The 15,469-nt window shown below is 54.8% G+C and overlaps 2 protein-coding genes across 6 annotated transcripts in view; both read left to right on the plus strand.

Moving 5' to 3' along the window:
• Window positions 1-53: 53 nt before the first annotated feature.
• On the plus strand, window positions 54-8,645 carry LOC101062575 (phosphatidylinositol transfer protein beta isoform-like). Of its 5 annotated transcripts, none has more exons than XM_029829110.1 (11): window positions 54-220; window positions 1,342-1,372; window positions 1,621-1,766; window positions 1,947-2,038; window positions 2,181-2,188; window positions 2,285-2,359; window positions 2,442-2,525; window positions 3,770-3,847; window positions 5,887-5,997; window positions 6,080-6,202; window positions 7,222-7,608. In XM_029829110.1, exons 1-11 carry the CDS (start codon window positions 201-203, stop codon window positions 7,303-7,305), a joined length of 852 nt encoding a protein of 283 aa, XP_029684970.1. In that variant the 5' UTR covers window positions 54-200; the 3' UTR covers window positions 7,306-7,608. The 5 variants fall into 5 exon arrangements, with proteins under 5 accessions (XP_029684970.1, XP_003974495.2, XP_029684971.1 ...); XM_003974446.3 differs by lacking the exon at window positions 7,222-7,608 and adding an exon at window positions 7,616-8,645 and having other exon boundaries at window positions 72-220; XM_029829108.1 differs by lacking the exon at window positions 54-220 and adding an exon at window positions 630-1,185.
• A 2,688-nt stretch (window positions 8,646-11,333) lies between these two features.
• The window catches only part of mn1b (meningioma 1b), a 14,977-nt gene continuing 10,841 nt past the window's right edge, over window positions 11,334-15,469 (plus strand). Inside the window, exon 1 of the mRNA XM_029829681.1 lies at window positions 11,334-15,469. This exon is cut by the window's right edge and continues 399 nt beyond it. Coding sequence (XP_029685541.1) covers window positions 12,328-15,469 — 3,142 coding nt within the window. The 5' untranslated portion in view covers window positions 11,334-12,327.

Raw genomic sequence — 15,469 nt, forward strand, 5'->3', positions numbered from 1 at the left:
TAAATCGACGCGTGTTTAAGATTAAACCCGTGTGATTCCCAGGGGGCCCGGGCCACCAGCCGCCCCCCGGGGGCCACCCCAGACCCCGCGCGGGATACTGTGGACACGCCCCTGAGGAGGTTAACTGCTCGCGCAGCAGGGGAAGCGCGCGCCGCGCAGAAGCTCGAGCCGTCAGCGGGGAGCAGGAAAGAAGAGCCGACATGAGCCTCATTAAGGAGTAGTAAGTGTCCGCGGGGGCACCGGGGGGCGCCGGGGCCGCGGCGAGGCTGTCCGGGATCCAGCGCTGGGGATAGGCGACATCCTGCCCGTCGCTCGGTGGGAGACACGAGGGGAGACGAGCTCCTGCCCGGCCTACGAGCTCTGACAGCTGCTGCCCCTCTGTCCGTCGGCCTTTAGTGACCACTTCCAGCTCAGGGAGGCGGCTTTTGTCACCCGTGTGGCGGTTTTGGTGGTGCCGCTTGTCCCGGAAAGCTTTTCTACCGGAGCTCACATGAGCGGCTTTAGCTTCCCCTCTGTGCTAATGCTAACAGCCTCACCGCGGCGTCGCTAGTGTCGCCCAACTGCTCCTCCAGGCACCAATTCGGCCGCTTTTCTCCGGTAACTTTCTCCGCCTGCCCGAGGGAGGACCTTGGCTCGGGGACGCACTCGTCCTGGGGGACCCCGGTGCTCGAACCTTTGCTGTCGGGCCCCTGGGGGAGAAGATTTTTTTCCCTGCCCCACAACAAGAACTAAATAAGTAGCTTTTACTGAAAGAAACAACAAGACTAAAACCATTACTTTCGCTTTCCCTGAAATAATGCACTGTGCAAATGAAAATAATTCAATTTTGCACCCTGCGGCGATGCTAGTAAAAATCTTATGACGAGCTAATTAATAAAGGAAAAGAAAAATACTTTGTAACGTTGCACAGGTTCTCAGATCAAAGTAAAAACTGTCCAAAACCAAGTTGAGGTACAGAAAAGGCTGTAGGATGGGATGGCTCCGGGGCCCTCTGACCCAGACAGATATGATGGGATGGAATTTAAAGTGCCCCCTCGTTTATGTCTCTTCCTCTGTGGGCATCACAAACGTAGAAGAAGAACTAGCCCCGTTGGCGGACTTCGCCCTCCAGTGGCCACTCGCGGTACTGCACACTAACAGTGCGGTCTCCAAAGGTGTTGACAGGACACCCCCGCCACAAACCCGGTCAATTACGACTTATTGTGCTCTGTATTTCTAACTCATGGGCTTTTTTAACCTTGAAAAATGTTCCCAAAGCAAACGCTGCCTGTTTAAAATGTGTTTATGTGTTCACCCCCCCACTGTGTAAATGATTAATTGGAGTTTTCTGTCCTTTTGCAGTCGTGTGATTTTACCCTGCAGCGTCGAGGAGGTAAGGTTTATCTCTGTGACGTAAAGTCTAGGAACAGACAGTTTATTGTCTCTTTGATACCTCACCTCCTCCTCACCACTCAAGTGTAGTGGTACTTGTTTGGTTTGCACACCTAAATCAGATTAAACGATCAATTGATTTGATGCGGTAGAGTAATATTTGAATAATACAACCCTCTCAATGTATGTGTGTATCGTGGCCCATTCAAACTCCCAAACAGCTGATGACAGCCTGTTTTTGCGTGACAGTATCAAGTGGGACAGCTGTTCTCCGTGGCCGAAGCGAGTAAGAATGAGACTGGAGGTGGGGACGGAATTCAGGTACTGAAGAATGAGCCTTATGAGAAAGATGGTGAGAAAGGCCAGTTTACACACAAAGTCTACCACATAAAAAGGTACGTTGTTGTCCTTCCCAATCCCACGTTTTCCTCTCCTGTTGTAATAGCAGCCCGCCGCCAGGCGGTGGCAGCATTTCCCCACCTCTACATGTGTTTGCATGCTAGCATCTACTGCTACCATTCTAGCCTCTCCCCTCTTGGCTCATGTGCTTAGATCATTTTTCCTTGTACTTCCAGTAAAGTTCCCGCATTTTTAAGAGTCCTAGCACCTGAAAATGCCTTTATATTCCATGAAAAAGCATGGAATGCCTACCCCTACTGCAAAACTGGTGAGTTGCCCTCCTCATATCCCCCATGTTTGCTTTACCAAAGGTCCTTTTGTGGCTTAGAATGTCAATTTATATGCCCTTTTTATGTATGTACTTGTTTGTTTGTTTGTTTTTTCCCACAACATGCCAAACTGTAAACCAGTTGTGACGGTATGTCGCTTCGTTTTATTCTAATAATCCTCTTGTCACGCTGTGCCACGGCGACTTCCTGTTCTTTTACACTCATACTTTGGTTCAACTTTCTAGAATGAGTTCATGGAAGATGATTTCTTTATTAACATTGAGACGTGGCACAAACCGGACCTTGGAACACAAGAAAATGTAGGTTTTGACGACCAGTTGTCATCCGTGGTTTGAAATTAAATTTAGATTTTCAATTCTCCTTTTGACGGCGTTCCTTTAGGTGCATAAACTAGACAGTGCCACGTGGAAGAAGGTGGTCGTGGTGCCCATCGACATCGCAGACAGGAGTCAAGTATCTGCTGCTGTGAGTAGAGGCTCCTCGCACACCTGAATAAATAGAAAGCACGATCAAATGCACAACTACGGGCCATATTCTGGCGTCCGTTTGCAGGCACAAACCAGCCTTTTAAAGCACGATGTTATTTTAACAGGAGTCTGTTCAGGCTTGTTTTCATTTAGGAGAAATTGTGGCGCCCCCGTGTGGGCAGGTCTGGTTGCTACAACTAATCCAAAGAAAGGGCGTTTTTGTCGTTTCTTTCAAGATGTTTGGGTGATTTAGAGTCTTTTAAAAAACACTTTTATGCATTAGATTTTGGTCTCACCGATGCAGCAGGTTAAAAAAAACCTGGAAACTGCTGTTCGTGCTGACTCGGTTATCCAATCAATACTGGATCTATGAAGTTGTTTTAAAAGGTTGCACGTTATTGCTGTTATTTGGCATAAGTTGCCTCATTTTGCTTCCACACTCTCCAGTTCACGTGTGCTCGGTGGAGAAGCGTGTGTGTGTGTGTGTGTGTGTGTGTGTGTGTGTGTGTGTGTGTGTGTGTGTGTGTGTGTGTGTTGTGTGTGTGTGTGTGTGTGTGTGTTGTGTCTGAGGAGCCCATCAGCCCGAGGCCTCAGGCACGGCTGCAGGCTGTGGGACGCCCACTCAGCACAGATGAGTTTGTTAGTGTCATTAAGGTTTGTGGTCTTTCGCAGGTTGGACCTGGACGGACACACGGACACTTTTACCTTAACGGGGGGAGGGGGGGTCTGTTGGGGGGGGTCTGTTGTATCTGCCGCTGAGGCTCCACATTAGTGCTGTGCAGTGGATTATTACAGCGACGCTGCTCAACAGGGTTAAAACAGCTAATTCATATTGTGTGTGTGTGTGTGTGTGTATCCTGTTGGCCGACATGCCCTGGAATCCCACGTTTGGCTCCAGGCACGTCGTGAGTTATTCAGGATGGCCGGGGCCCGTGAGCGCCTCCTGATGTGAAGCCATTTTAGTGGCGATTGGGATTCTGGGATGGAATCAACCTGTGGTGGTTGTGGTGTGTTTAGCATATGGAGCGAGTGTGTTCCGATACTGCACGGAGGAGGAGGAGAGCGGACCGGAGCTCCCCGATGGTGCCGCTCCTGTACGCCGGAGACCTCTGTCGAGGCCTTGTAACCGTTGGTTACGAGCTGGTGGCTCCGCTTGTTGAATCACGTGTGTGTGTGTGTGTGTGTGTGTGTGTGTGTGTGTGTGTGTGTGTGAGCTCATCGGATCTGTTGTCTCTCTTGTAGGACTACAAACCGGAGGAAGACCCGGCCCACTTCAAGTCTGTGAAGACCGGCAGGGGACCGCTTGGGCCCTCCTGGACGGTAACATCACCCCCCACCCCCCCGTCTCGTCACCCACACCAGGGTCCAGGTCACCGGGTCAACCTGCTCCGTATAACGTGCAGCTCACGAGAACCGTTACTGCGGCGCCACGGCCGGTACCGGGTCGTTGTTTTTAGGGAATAAAAGCGCTTTTAGGTCTTTGTGGGCGGGTAAACACGGGTTTCACCGGTTGTCCTTGTTCTCCCTCCTGCCCTGACCTCTGACCTCTGACCTGGTCAGAGGATGCTTGCAGGCCCAGTAACGCAGCCTCCAGCCTGGCGTTCAGGCCCAGTAACGCAGCCTCCAGCCTGGCGTTCAGGCCTGCTAATGCTAACGCAGCCTCCAGCCTGGCGTTCAGGCCTGCTAATGCTAACGCAGCCTCCAGCCTGGCGTTCAGGCCTGCTAATGCTAACGCAGCCTCCAGCCTGGCGTTCAGGCCTGCTAATGCTAACGCAGCCTCCAGCCTGGCGTTCAGGCCCAATAACGCAGCCTCCAGCCTGGCGTTCAGGCCCGCTAATGCTAACGCAGCCTCCAGCCTGGCGTTCAGGCCCAATAACGCAGCCTCCAGCCTGGCGTTCAGGCCTGCTAATGCTAACGCAGCCTCCAGCCTGGCGTTCAGGCCCAATAACGCAGCCTCCAGCCTGGCGTTCAGGCCTGCTAATGCTAACGCAGCCTCCAGCCTGGCGTTCAGGCCTGCTAATGCTAACGCAGCCTCCAGCCTGGCGTTCAGGCCTGCTAATGCTAACGCAGCCTCCAGCCTGGCGTTCAGGCCTGCTAATGCTAACGCAGCCTCCAGCCTGGCGTTCAGGCCTGCTAATGCTAACGCAGCCTCCAGCCTGGCGTTCAGGCCCAATAACGCAGCCTCCAGCCTGGCGTTCAGGCCCGCTAATGCTAACGCAGCCTCCAGCCTGGCGTTCAGGCCCAATAACGCAGCCTCCAGCCTGGCGTTCAGGCCTGCTAATGCTAACGCAGCCTCCAGCCTGGCGTTCAGGCCCGCTAATGCTAACGCAGCCTCCAGCCTGGCGTTCAGGCCCGCTAATGCTAACGCAGCCTCCAGCCTGGCGTTCAGGCCCGTCTCGGCGAGGAGCAGCCAGGAGTTCATCTCTGCCGTGGAGCCCTCCAAGTTCGGCATGAGAAACTTTCCTCGGGAGGCAGCAAAGGCAGGAAAAACAGCTTTAAAAAGTGGGAATGAAGAGCGGCAACTTTCTCTCCTGTCTTCTTAATTAGATCATTTCCCGTCTGCTGCGGACACGGAAAAAGGTGAAGCCGGTAAAAAGCAGTTATTTGACAACAGAGGCCCAATTTCTGCCGGCGCCTCTGAGCAATGAGGCTCTTGTCTATCTACGTGCACACATGCTTGCACGTCGGCAGCCTTTGTGTTGGGGAAAACTCGGGCTCCTTTGAGCGGGGAGGGAGAGGAAATGTCACCGCGCGGGGTTTGATGTGGGATCCGTTTCATGTGAAGTTCTCTTTTAGCGACGACAACTTTTCTAAACCCACCGCAAATTTAGAAACGCTCCTCGTCCCCCCCCCGCCCCCCCGCTCCGTGATCCAGGCATCAAACGGCGCCGGGATGAGAGAGCGATTGAGGCGGGCTCCGTGGCATTTTCTCTTGGAACTCGCAGTCGGAATGAAGTGATTAATTAAACAGGTGTTCTTGGAGGGGAGATTGTGTGTGTGTGTGTGTGTGTGTGTGTGGGGGGGGGGGTTAATAATGGAAGCGGCTCCGCACCCCGACACCCTTATCGCTCGGCAGAGACCGTTTTATCCGCCTTCGGTGGCCACAAAGGCGCGCCTGTCGGGAAACGGTGTCACTGTCGGGGCGGAGGAAGAAATAGTCCCTTCATCTGGAGTTTATCCACTTTGCCCCCCCCCCTCCTCCTTTTTCCTGCGAGAAGCAGATGGATGTAGCAAGTGTGGAAGATTAGACTCCCTTTATCGGCGCCCCTCACCCGACGCATCCATGTTTGTAACCTTAACCGCCGTCGGGATGAGCGAGTCGGCGCTGACGGACCGCCCTTCTCCCGCTCTCCCAACAGAAGGAGCTGCTGAGTAAGTCGGACTGCCCCCGAATGTGCGCCTACAAACTGGTCACGGTCAAGTTCAAGTGGTGGGGCCTGCAGACCAAAGTGGAGAACCTGATCCACGAGGTGAGCCCGATCCCGACCTCATCGGCGTTCCCGATCCGGCCCCGGGGATCCTGCCCGCTAAACTCCTCCCTGTCCTCCGCAGCAAGAGAGGAGGATCTTCACCAACTTCCACCGGCAGCTCTTCTGCACCATCGACAGGTGGGTGGAGCTGACCATGGACGACATCAGGAAGATGGAGGCGGAGACCCAGAAGGAACTGGAGCTGGTGAGTAGCTCCGTGACTCCGCCCACGTGCTTTACTGACTTCCTGTCTGGAGCGGAACCTCCAGGAGGTTGCAACCTTCCTCCTTTGAGTTCCCAGACGTGTTTAGTGGAACCGCTCCTCGTTTTTGAGGCGTAGCCGCTGAACGAGAGCGTTCTGTGGCTGGCGTGGTTCCGATCCTGTGTTAGCTTCTGGACGGACACATCTGGATAAGGTTTCCTCCGAATCGCGCCTTCCTCCCAACCTGCATTCTTTTCAACAAGTGGCCGCTCGCTCGTGGAAATAGTCTGAACATCAGTCTGGAGCTCTTTGGCCCTACAAGGAGAGAAACGGAGGAATCCAGGTCCGACTGTCTCAAACATTCCTGGCCCTCTCCCAACATAGCAGCATTTTGCGCTAAAGCGCCACATCCCCCTCCACATCTCGCCCAATCCGACATGTGTTTCCCATCTTCCTCTGGGCTAAACGTGTAGCGAGGAGGGGGGCGGTCCTGGCCCGGCCGGGGGGCGGCCGTGCCCAACCTTTACCTGCAGCTTAGTTCCTGGTCTGAACAGCTCACTTCCTGGTCTGAACAGCTCACTTCCTGGTCTGAACAGCTCACTTCCTGGTCTGAACAGCTCACTTCCTGGTCTGAATAGCTCACTTCCTGGTCTGAACAGCTCACTTCCTGGTCTGAACAGCTCACTTCCTGGTCCGAACAGCTCACTTCCTGGTCCGAACAGCTCAGTTCCCGGTCCGAACAGCTCAGTTCCCGGTCCGAACAGCTCACTTCCCGGTCCGAACAGCTCACTTCCCGGTCCGGTCCGGTCGCTCCCTCCCCAGCAGCTGGATGCAGACTGGGAAGGTTTGAGGCAACGGAAAAGGGCAGGGAATGATGAGGATGGCTTCAAGATGGTGCCTTTCCCTCATTAACATACAAATGGAATTCTGAGGTTGAGAAGTCTGTTCTGTGATTGAAGAGAAGTGTGTGTGTGTGTGTGTGTGTGTGTGTGTGTGTGTGTGTGTGTGTGTGTGGGGAAAAGGATGAAGGAGCGCCGTGTGGATTCCAGCCACTGTTGATTCCAGCTCTCCCATTAAGCTGTTGGACTATCAGATTCTCCCACTAATTGACTTCCCGGAGCCACCGTCCTCCGGGTGGGAGCGGGGCCGTTATCTACCTGCTCCGGAGTCCAAAACGTCGGTCCGTTTAACGGTTCCGGAGATGTGACGAAGCGCTCGTGTGTGCTCGGGGATCCCGAGCTCTGGATAGAGGAGCTGTGGTTGGTGTTGCGTTCAAGATCTCAGGGCGGAGCTCCGATTGGTTCGGTCCTCCGGAGGAGTGGGTCCAGGCCCGGGTCACAGTCCGAACCGTCCCAAGCAGACGTCGCCGTTGCCTAGCAGCTGTTCACCGTCCCCTTTCCTTTGCTTCCCTCACAGCTGCGCCTCCAGGGTAAAGTGCGAGGAACCAGCGCGGCGGATTCCTGAGGCGGAGCGGCGGAGACCAGGACCAGAAGAGGAGCTGCCTCTTCCTCCTTCAGTACCGGCTGCTGTCGGGCCCAAACCTCCACGTTTCTGGACACATCTTCTCCCAAACATTCCTCCGAAGAGCCCGGCCCGTTTCATCTGCACACACTCACACGCGTGTTCCTTCCTGCCTCGGCTCTTCCCGCTAACCATGACTCAGCGCTGGCTCCGCCCTCTAATCCGAACCCTGCGTCTCCTCACCCCGACAGTCGGGCCCACACGGGTGTTCACGCACAGACGCGTGCACGTCCCCCATACACTGAGAGCGTGACGTCTTCTCACACACACACACACACACACGCAGGTGTGAATGCTTCTCCAAAGCTCCGCCTCCGGCCTTCAGCCATCCTCTAAAAAGGTCTGACCCCGCCCCCTCCTCAGCCTGTCGCTCGTCCTAGCTGCGTTTACAGAACTCGAGGAGCTTCACGTGCACTCAGGCCCGGCCCGGCCCGCCGTCAGCGTATTATGTCCGGTTCTTCACATCTGTGCACATCTGTTTTCATGGTGGCTTCTACTGAACCAGAGGACCGGCGTTCTTTTTTGTTCCCTTTTTAATGATTCCTTGCAAGACATTCATGTAAAAAAAAAAGGTCCGACCATTTCCATTCCGTAAACTCCGAGACGATGATGTAATCGGATTTGAGCGGCGAGAGTCGCGAGGCAATATTTTCGAACCGTTTTCTCAGGTGAACGAGGCAACAAGGGTGCGTCGGGTGGCGAGCTCGAGGTTCTGCATCTGCCCCTGCAGCGGGGTTCGAACCCGACGCCCCGGATGCCTTTATTGCTTTCCTTTAAATATCGGTGATCAGCTTTTGAAATTCCGGGGGTGTGTTTCTGAATGTACGACATTCTGTGCCTTTCCTCTCCTCTAGATCTCCTTGTGTGCCATCAGGTCTCCACGTATTGTGATTATCAAATAAACTTTGGTCTGAAACTCCACCCAGCCCTCGTGCTCCTGAGTCGTTATTGATTAAATAATTAACGAGCCTTATTTCAACATCCTAAACCCCAAATAACCCTTCGATCAGGAGCCGCTGACGCTGCCTTGCTAACGCTGCCTTGCTAACGCTGTTCAAAGCGTTCCGAATGTCCGAATGCTCCTCGGACACGAACGTCTGACCCCCGCTTGGACCGGACCGGGCGACCCGCGGGTCAGAAAGGGTCGCGCGGCAACAGCGGAATGCGCGCTAAAGAGCAGGAAGAGCTGTCGGCCTGCTGGCGGAGATATCCGCTGCCTTTATTGTTCGCGCAGGAACGCTCGTGTGCCTGGAAACCGGTCGTATCTGCCCCAGAACAAGCAAACAACGCCGCTTCTAAAAGCGGAGACGGGCAGACGTCGCCCACTCGCCTCCTGTTAACTGGCAGCTCGCAGGGTTTCATAGGAAGCCTGCGTCCATCCGTCTGTCCGTCCGTCCTGGACACCGCGGAGGGATGTGTCATCTGCCGTTTACGTCACCTACGACGATGCGTACGTGCACCGATTCATTTCCTGTCAAAAGACAACATTCGACGTGTTTTTGGCAGCTGGGCGCTCGCCCCCCCCCTGCGTGTTTACGTGCAGACTGTGACCTCTCCCCCCCCCCCCCGGGGTCACCTCTGCTCCGCCTGGCAGTTTCTCCGACAGGAAAGTTATTTTTTGCCGCGCGCAGGCTGGCAGTGATGTCACTGGGCCTTCCTCATCCTCCGGGCCCGGGTCAAGTTTAGCCCCAGAGATTCTCCGGAGTTTTCCTGTTGTTCTTGCTGCGATGGAAAAGGGGCGGGGCCAGCAGGGAGGGAGCCGTCATCAGGGGCGCTCCATCAAATCTGCCCCCCTCCCGATCCAGGGGAACCTTCAGTGCAGCCCCTCAACTGAAGGATGCTGACCCGCAACAAGGGAAGTCTATCAGAGGAAGAATTAAGGCTAAATTAGCAGCCGCTTCTCTTAAATATTGAGACAAATAAAGTTCTAGATCACTCCGCCGCTCCGTCACGCTGCAGAACGGGTGTCAGAATTATAGTTCCAAGAGTCAGACGGCACCTGCAGGAGGAATATGGCAGGGTTGGGGGGGGGGCAGTGGGGTCAGAGGTCAGTGCACAGATATAGAGTGAGTGACATGGAGAGGGGGAGGAGCCTAGAGATGAATGGTTAGCAAACTTCTGGAAGGACCAGATGTTTGGCCGGAGCCAACAGATTCAACGGAGACTTGCAGGACTTTCCTCCGCCCCATCACACGCGTCCTCCGGGCTGCTGCCGTCGCCCGTCCACACTGCCAGAATTCCACACGTGCACGTTTAGTCCTGCCCGCGCCGCGTCCTGACTTGTCTGTCAATGTGCACATATTAGCTAAAATATCTGAGGAGGACAGAGAGTCAAGGGTAAAAATGACATTCAAAACAGAATTTGGTTTGGTGTTACTCCAAAAAAATAAATACAACAATACTTTGATTTGTGTTTCCTGTTCAAAAATAAAGAAATAAATGCTAAACTCCAGATCACTCCATGTGAAAACAATCTGATTCTTCTGCGTTACCGTGGACGCGCGTCCTGCCCTCTCTCACGCCGGCCGCTAGGTGGCACTGTGTCCGTTTGCTAAAACTCCCCCTTGTATCCTGCACAGCTCGGTCCGTCTCGACCTGCCCTCTGTCCACGCGCTCCTTTGACCAATTTATCTTTGCAACATTTAGACAACGGTGATTTTATTGAAATGGAAATAAAGTTGTTTGGAATATTATAAACTGCGTTATTTTAAAAAGGCATTTGAAATCCTCTAGCAAGAGGACGTGAACTCCATTTTGAGCAAGTTTTAAGTAAAAAACGAAAACGCAATTATGTCCAAGCACGTTAAAAATAGTTTAACGTCATCAACAACATTAATTTAAACGAGGAGCCTTTGTTCCGCTGCCCCATCCCCTCGTCTTTTGCAAAGTTTCATGTCGCCTTTTCAACGATTTACTCGTCTTATCTGTGTTCCGTTTACAGACAATTCTCTGATCATCAGAGCCGAAGCCCAATGACGACGTGACTTAGCTCAAACGGTGGTTTGGAAAGCCTTTCTCCACCTCCCGGGGCGTGTTTACGCACACTTTAACGTCGGGCTGCGCCACTTCCTCGCTTTATCTTTAACTCACCGGTTTCCCCGCATCACTTTTAAATAATTCTACAAAGGGCCGAGCGCTTTCTTGGACAGAGACCGTTAATTGAGAGAGAGAGTTGCAGTTGAAACTCAACACTCTTTGGAAATGCGTCAAATAAACCAAGTGGTTGCGAGTCAGTGTTTGCTGCACAACAATGGTGTCACTCACTCACTCACTCACTCACTCACTCACTCACTCACTCACCCACTCACTCACAGAAGGACTCGCTGATGGCTGAAAGTTCTAAAACGTCACACAAAAGGGGATTCTTCCGTGCGCCATTGACGCGTTCCAACCCGGTCACGCAACAAACGGCTCATCTTAAAAAAGCCGCATCCTCCCAAACGCGCTTGAAATGTGGACAAATTCGCCATCGCCGCCTTCAGCCAAAACCCCAATATTTTAAGTGCTAGCCATTTTTTAAGAATCAGAGCGTGCTCGCGGCCACCTTAAAGGCGCTCGTCCCACCCCCGGAGCCGCGTCCGCCCGCTCTGATTGGCTGAGGCTCCACCGATGGAAGCGGCTGCAGAAATGCAAAACTTGTTGCTGGCTCCTCCGAACGCGTCGCTCTCACACGGCGCCAAGCGGCAGATCGGAGCGCGAGTGCATCCGTGATCCTCTCCCGAGCGAGCTCAGACCACTGTGGACGCGGCTCGATCCGACGGAGGGACGCGCACACGAGCGAGGCGAAGCGCGCCGGCGGGACTTTAAAGGCACGGCGCTCGGCTGCGGGGGCCCCCAGAGCGGCGGGCGGTGGAGGATGCTGTCAGGTCGCTCCGTGGTCGCGGAGCGCGGGTAACGCACTGGTGCGGGCGCGTGAACGCTTCCCCCCCCCCCCCGGTCGCTTGACGCGGAGATCCGTGTTCGTGGACTTTCCATCGCGCCGGATCCATCAACACTTGATGGTATTCTGGGTGACAACGACGGGCTGAGATCGACGAGAACGAGTTTTACCCGAAGAAGTGGTCGGAACCCAACTGCTCTATCTGGACTCCCCCCCCCAGCCCTGTTTTCATTATGGGACCTGAAACAAAAAGTTGCTGTGGGACATTAGGCGTCGGAGCGGAATATTGAATTTTCGGGCAGTAATGACTGCGTCCCCCGTCTAGTTGCCCCGGAGACGTGCTTTTTGTGCTCACCTTGAAGAAATGCGCGCAGGGGAAAAAAACTTTGGAATATTTTGGGGCAGCCGCGCGACAAGATAAGTAGCGATGTTTGATACGAGTTGACGGTTTAAATAACGCAAAAAGCGACGCATTTTAGGCGCGTGTTCCGCCCCGCTCTTCCCCGCGTCCGTGATTAAAAGCAATAACTGTGAGAACTTCATTTTTGAGTTTTAACATTGAAAGAAGAGGCGGCCTGTTTCACCCGCGTTTTGATTTTGGCCGCAAACTACAGAGACTTTTTAAAACATTTGTTATTTTTTTGTCTATTTTTTTTTGGGCCAGACGGAGAACAGTGCGCCGATGTCCGGCAAACTGCTCGTCATGTGGGATTGATCGCCGAGGAGTATGTTTGGACTGGAGCAGTTTGGTTCTCACATTAATAGCAGAAACCCTGGCCAGTCGGAGAGAAAAATAAACCAAGCAAGATTGAATATGGGCTCCCATTATAAAAGCCCAGGCTTTCACGCTGGCAGCCTGCCGGGAGCCGTGGAGCCCGGCATGGGTCCTCTGGGCGAGCCTCAAATGCTGGGGCTCAACATGAACATGAACGGAGAGCCATACGGGGGCTTCCACCCGCGGGGCCACACGGACATGCATGCGGGCGGTGGACTTCAGCAGCAGCAGCAGCAGCAAGGACCCATGCACGGATTTTTTAACAACCAGCAACCTCATCAAGGACACCCTCACAGTCATCAAGCTCACTCCCACCCAACCCACGCTCATTTTTCTGGGAATTTTGGGGGCCCCGAGCCGGGGTCATCGTGCCTGCACGGCGGCAGGCTAATGGGCTACAACAACAATGGCATGGGACCGCAGCAGGGCTTCGGAGATGGATTTGATCCTCTCGCGGAGGGACAAGCAGGGGACGCTTTCCCCCAGCAGCAGCAGCAGCAGCAGCAACAGCGACCTGGTAACATGCCTGATTTCCAGCATCACGGCCCCCCCAGTGGCAGCCACGCTGTACCTGCTCCCTGTCTACCCCTGGACCAGTCACCTAACAGGGCGGCATCCTTTCACGGCCTCCCCTCGTCCTCTTCCTCCTCCTCCGAGTCTCATGTGGTAGAGCCCCGGAGATTGCCTAATCAGGGGGCTGTAGAGGGATTAGATTATAACTTCCCCAACGAGCCTCCTTCTGGACATTTTGATGTGCATGTGTTTTCCCCTTCAGAATCAGAATCTCAGTTACCCCATTACGGGCCAGGAAGGCCAGTTCCTGCTGGGAATTTTCCCGGCAACCCAGGAATGCCACGGACTCCAGGTATGCAGGGCATATCTAAGGGGCACCAGGCGCCACCGCAGCCCCAACCGTCGCCGCACGGAATGTTTTTCGAACGCTTTGGAAACGGCCGGAAGGTGCCCATGGGAATGGAGCCGGGGGTCAACACGAGACATCCTCTCATGCAGCAGCAACAACAGTCTGGTTTGATAGCCAGACAGAACTCATGCCCCCCTGGCCTCCCCAGGCCTCCTCAGGCCGAGCCTGGCTCTACAAACCCCAACATTCTGGATGGAGGGGTCATGATGCCCGGCCAACACAACCAGTTTGAATATCCTATTCACAGACTAGAAAATAGGGGTCTGCACCCCTATGGGGACCCCATGTTTAATATGCAACAGCCCGCTCCCCCTCCCTCCCAACAACCCCCCAATCAAAGACTGCAACATTTTGACTCTCCCTATATGAACATGGCAAAAAGGCCCCGATTTGACTTCCCACATGCCCAGGGTGGGGAGGGCTGGTGCGGCGGCGGCATGGATAATCACCTCTCCCCCTCTGCCTACCCTGGCCTGCCTGGAGACTTCACCCCACCCGTGAGTGAAGGCTTCCCCTCCGGACCCCTGCAGCATCCGGGGCCTGAGCAGCAGTCTCTGCAGCAGCGTCAAAACGCAGCCATGATGATAAAGCAGATGGCGTCCCGCAACCAGCAGCAGAGGATGAGACAGCCTAGTCTGCAGCAGCTCGGTCACCACGGCGACGTTCCACCTGCCCCAATGGCTCACGGAGGCCCGGGAGGGAGCATGCCGCAACCCAGCTTTGACAGGGAGAACAGCGGCCGGATGCCCAACATCGACGGACAGAACCCTCATGTTGCTCAGGAGAACTCCTGGTTCCAAGGGTCCCACCCACCGGGAGACATCATGTCACGACGCATGGCTGGAGCAGGCAGTGACGCGGGGCCTCACGACATGGGGCTTCAGCAGAACGGGGCCGGAATGATGTTCAGGCCCGCCATGGCCATGCAGGAGCCCATGAGAATGCCAGGAGACGGGCATGTGCAGCCCCTCCATTCTCCGGGCATGCACTCGCAATTCAGCGGGAACATGGGCAACCTCTCGCAGATGCAGTCACCGGGAGCAGGAGCGGGTCATCCGAACGCACCGGCGGAGAGGCGTCCGGCGGACTTCCCCGCGCCTCCGATGGGAGCGCAGCCAACATTTCCCTATGGAGGGGCTAACCGTGCGGGTCCAGCTCACAGCGCTCCCCAGGGGGTGAGCACCTCACCGGGGACCTACCAGTCTCAGTCCGAGTTCCCCTCGGGCCAGCGGGCATCTGTGAGCAAGCTGGGAGCTCTGTCTCTGGGGAACTTTAGCAAAACTAGCGCTAAAGACAGTGTTTTTGGCCAGAGCTGCCTGGCGGCCCTTTCTACCGCCTGCCAGAACATGATCGCCAGTCTAGGAGCACCCAATCTCAACGTAACGTTCAACAAGAAGAACCAAAACGAGGGCAAGCGAAAACTGAGTCAGACGGAACAGGACATTAATAGCAGCACATCTAATGGGACTGGCAGTGCTGGTCCTGAATATTTTCAGAGCAGCTCTTCCCAGAACAGCCAGATGCCTGGCACCGGGAATAGCAACCCTAAGCCTGCAAGTCAAAGCCAGACGGTGCAGGGGGAAGCCAGTGCCCTCTCCCCAAATTACAACATGGACGCTACCCCATGCAGTGAGGGGAAGACAGCAACAGGGAGTGGGAGAGGGAGAGGGAGGAGAAAAAGAGACAGTGGACATGTGAGCCCTGGAATTTTTTTTTCCTCTGACAATGGTAACCCTGTTGTAAGTCCAGGCCAGCAGACCTCCTCGGCTGGCATTGGGGAGAGGGGAGGGGGTACGCCCCACGAGAAACACCTCCAGTCACCTTCTTGGGGGAAAGGAGGCGAGCTGATGCTGGGGGACCAGGCTGATCTCATGTCTTCGCTCGACAGCGGCATCCAAAGCGTTGCTAAGTCTGACAGTAGCTCGCCACGTGTGGACTTCCCCGACGATGTCAGCACTCACTTTGGCAACGAGGATGAGGTGTCCTCGAGCTCAGACACAGGAGGGGCCCTGGCTGCAAACCCCAATCGCAGCCCCATGATCTCTGGCTCACCAAAAATGCAGAGGAGCGAGCACGGGTTGATAAACGGACCGAACCCCCTCGGCATGGGTATCAACAATCACACTACCTCGACACCAGACGGCTACGGACTGAATGCTGGAGGGGGCGCAG

Source organism: Takifugu rubripes, chromosome 21, assembly GCF_901000725.2.
Source record: "Takifugu rubripes chromosome 21, fTakRub1.2, whole genome shotgun sequence".
Lineage (NCBI taxonomy): Eukaryota > Metazoa > Chordata > Actinopteri > Tetraodontiformes > Tetraodontidae > Takifugu > Takifugu rubripes.

What these genes read in the sequence shown, in the direction of transcription:
- LOC101062575 (XM_029829108.1), top strand. Translation starts at nt 971, where the DNA reads ATGGGATGGCTCCGGGGCCCTCTGACCCAGACAGATATGATGGGATGG. An exon ending in AAAGTCTACCACATAAAAAG is followed by an intron (nt 1,767 to 1,946) that starts GTACGTTGTTGT and finishes TTGTACTTCCAG; the next exon opens with TAAAGTTCCCGCATTTTTAA. An exon ending in ACCTTGGAACACAAGAAAAT is followed by an intron (nt 2,360 to 2,441) that starts GTAGGTTTTGAC and finishes GCGTTCCTTTAG; the next exon opens with GTGCATAAACTAGACAGTGC.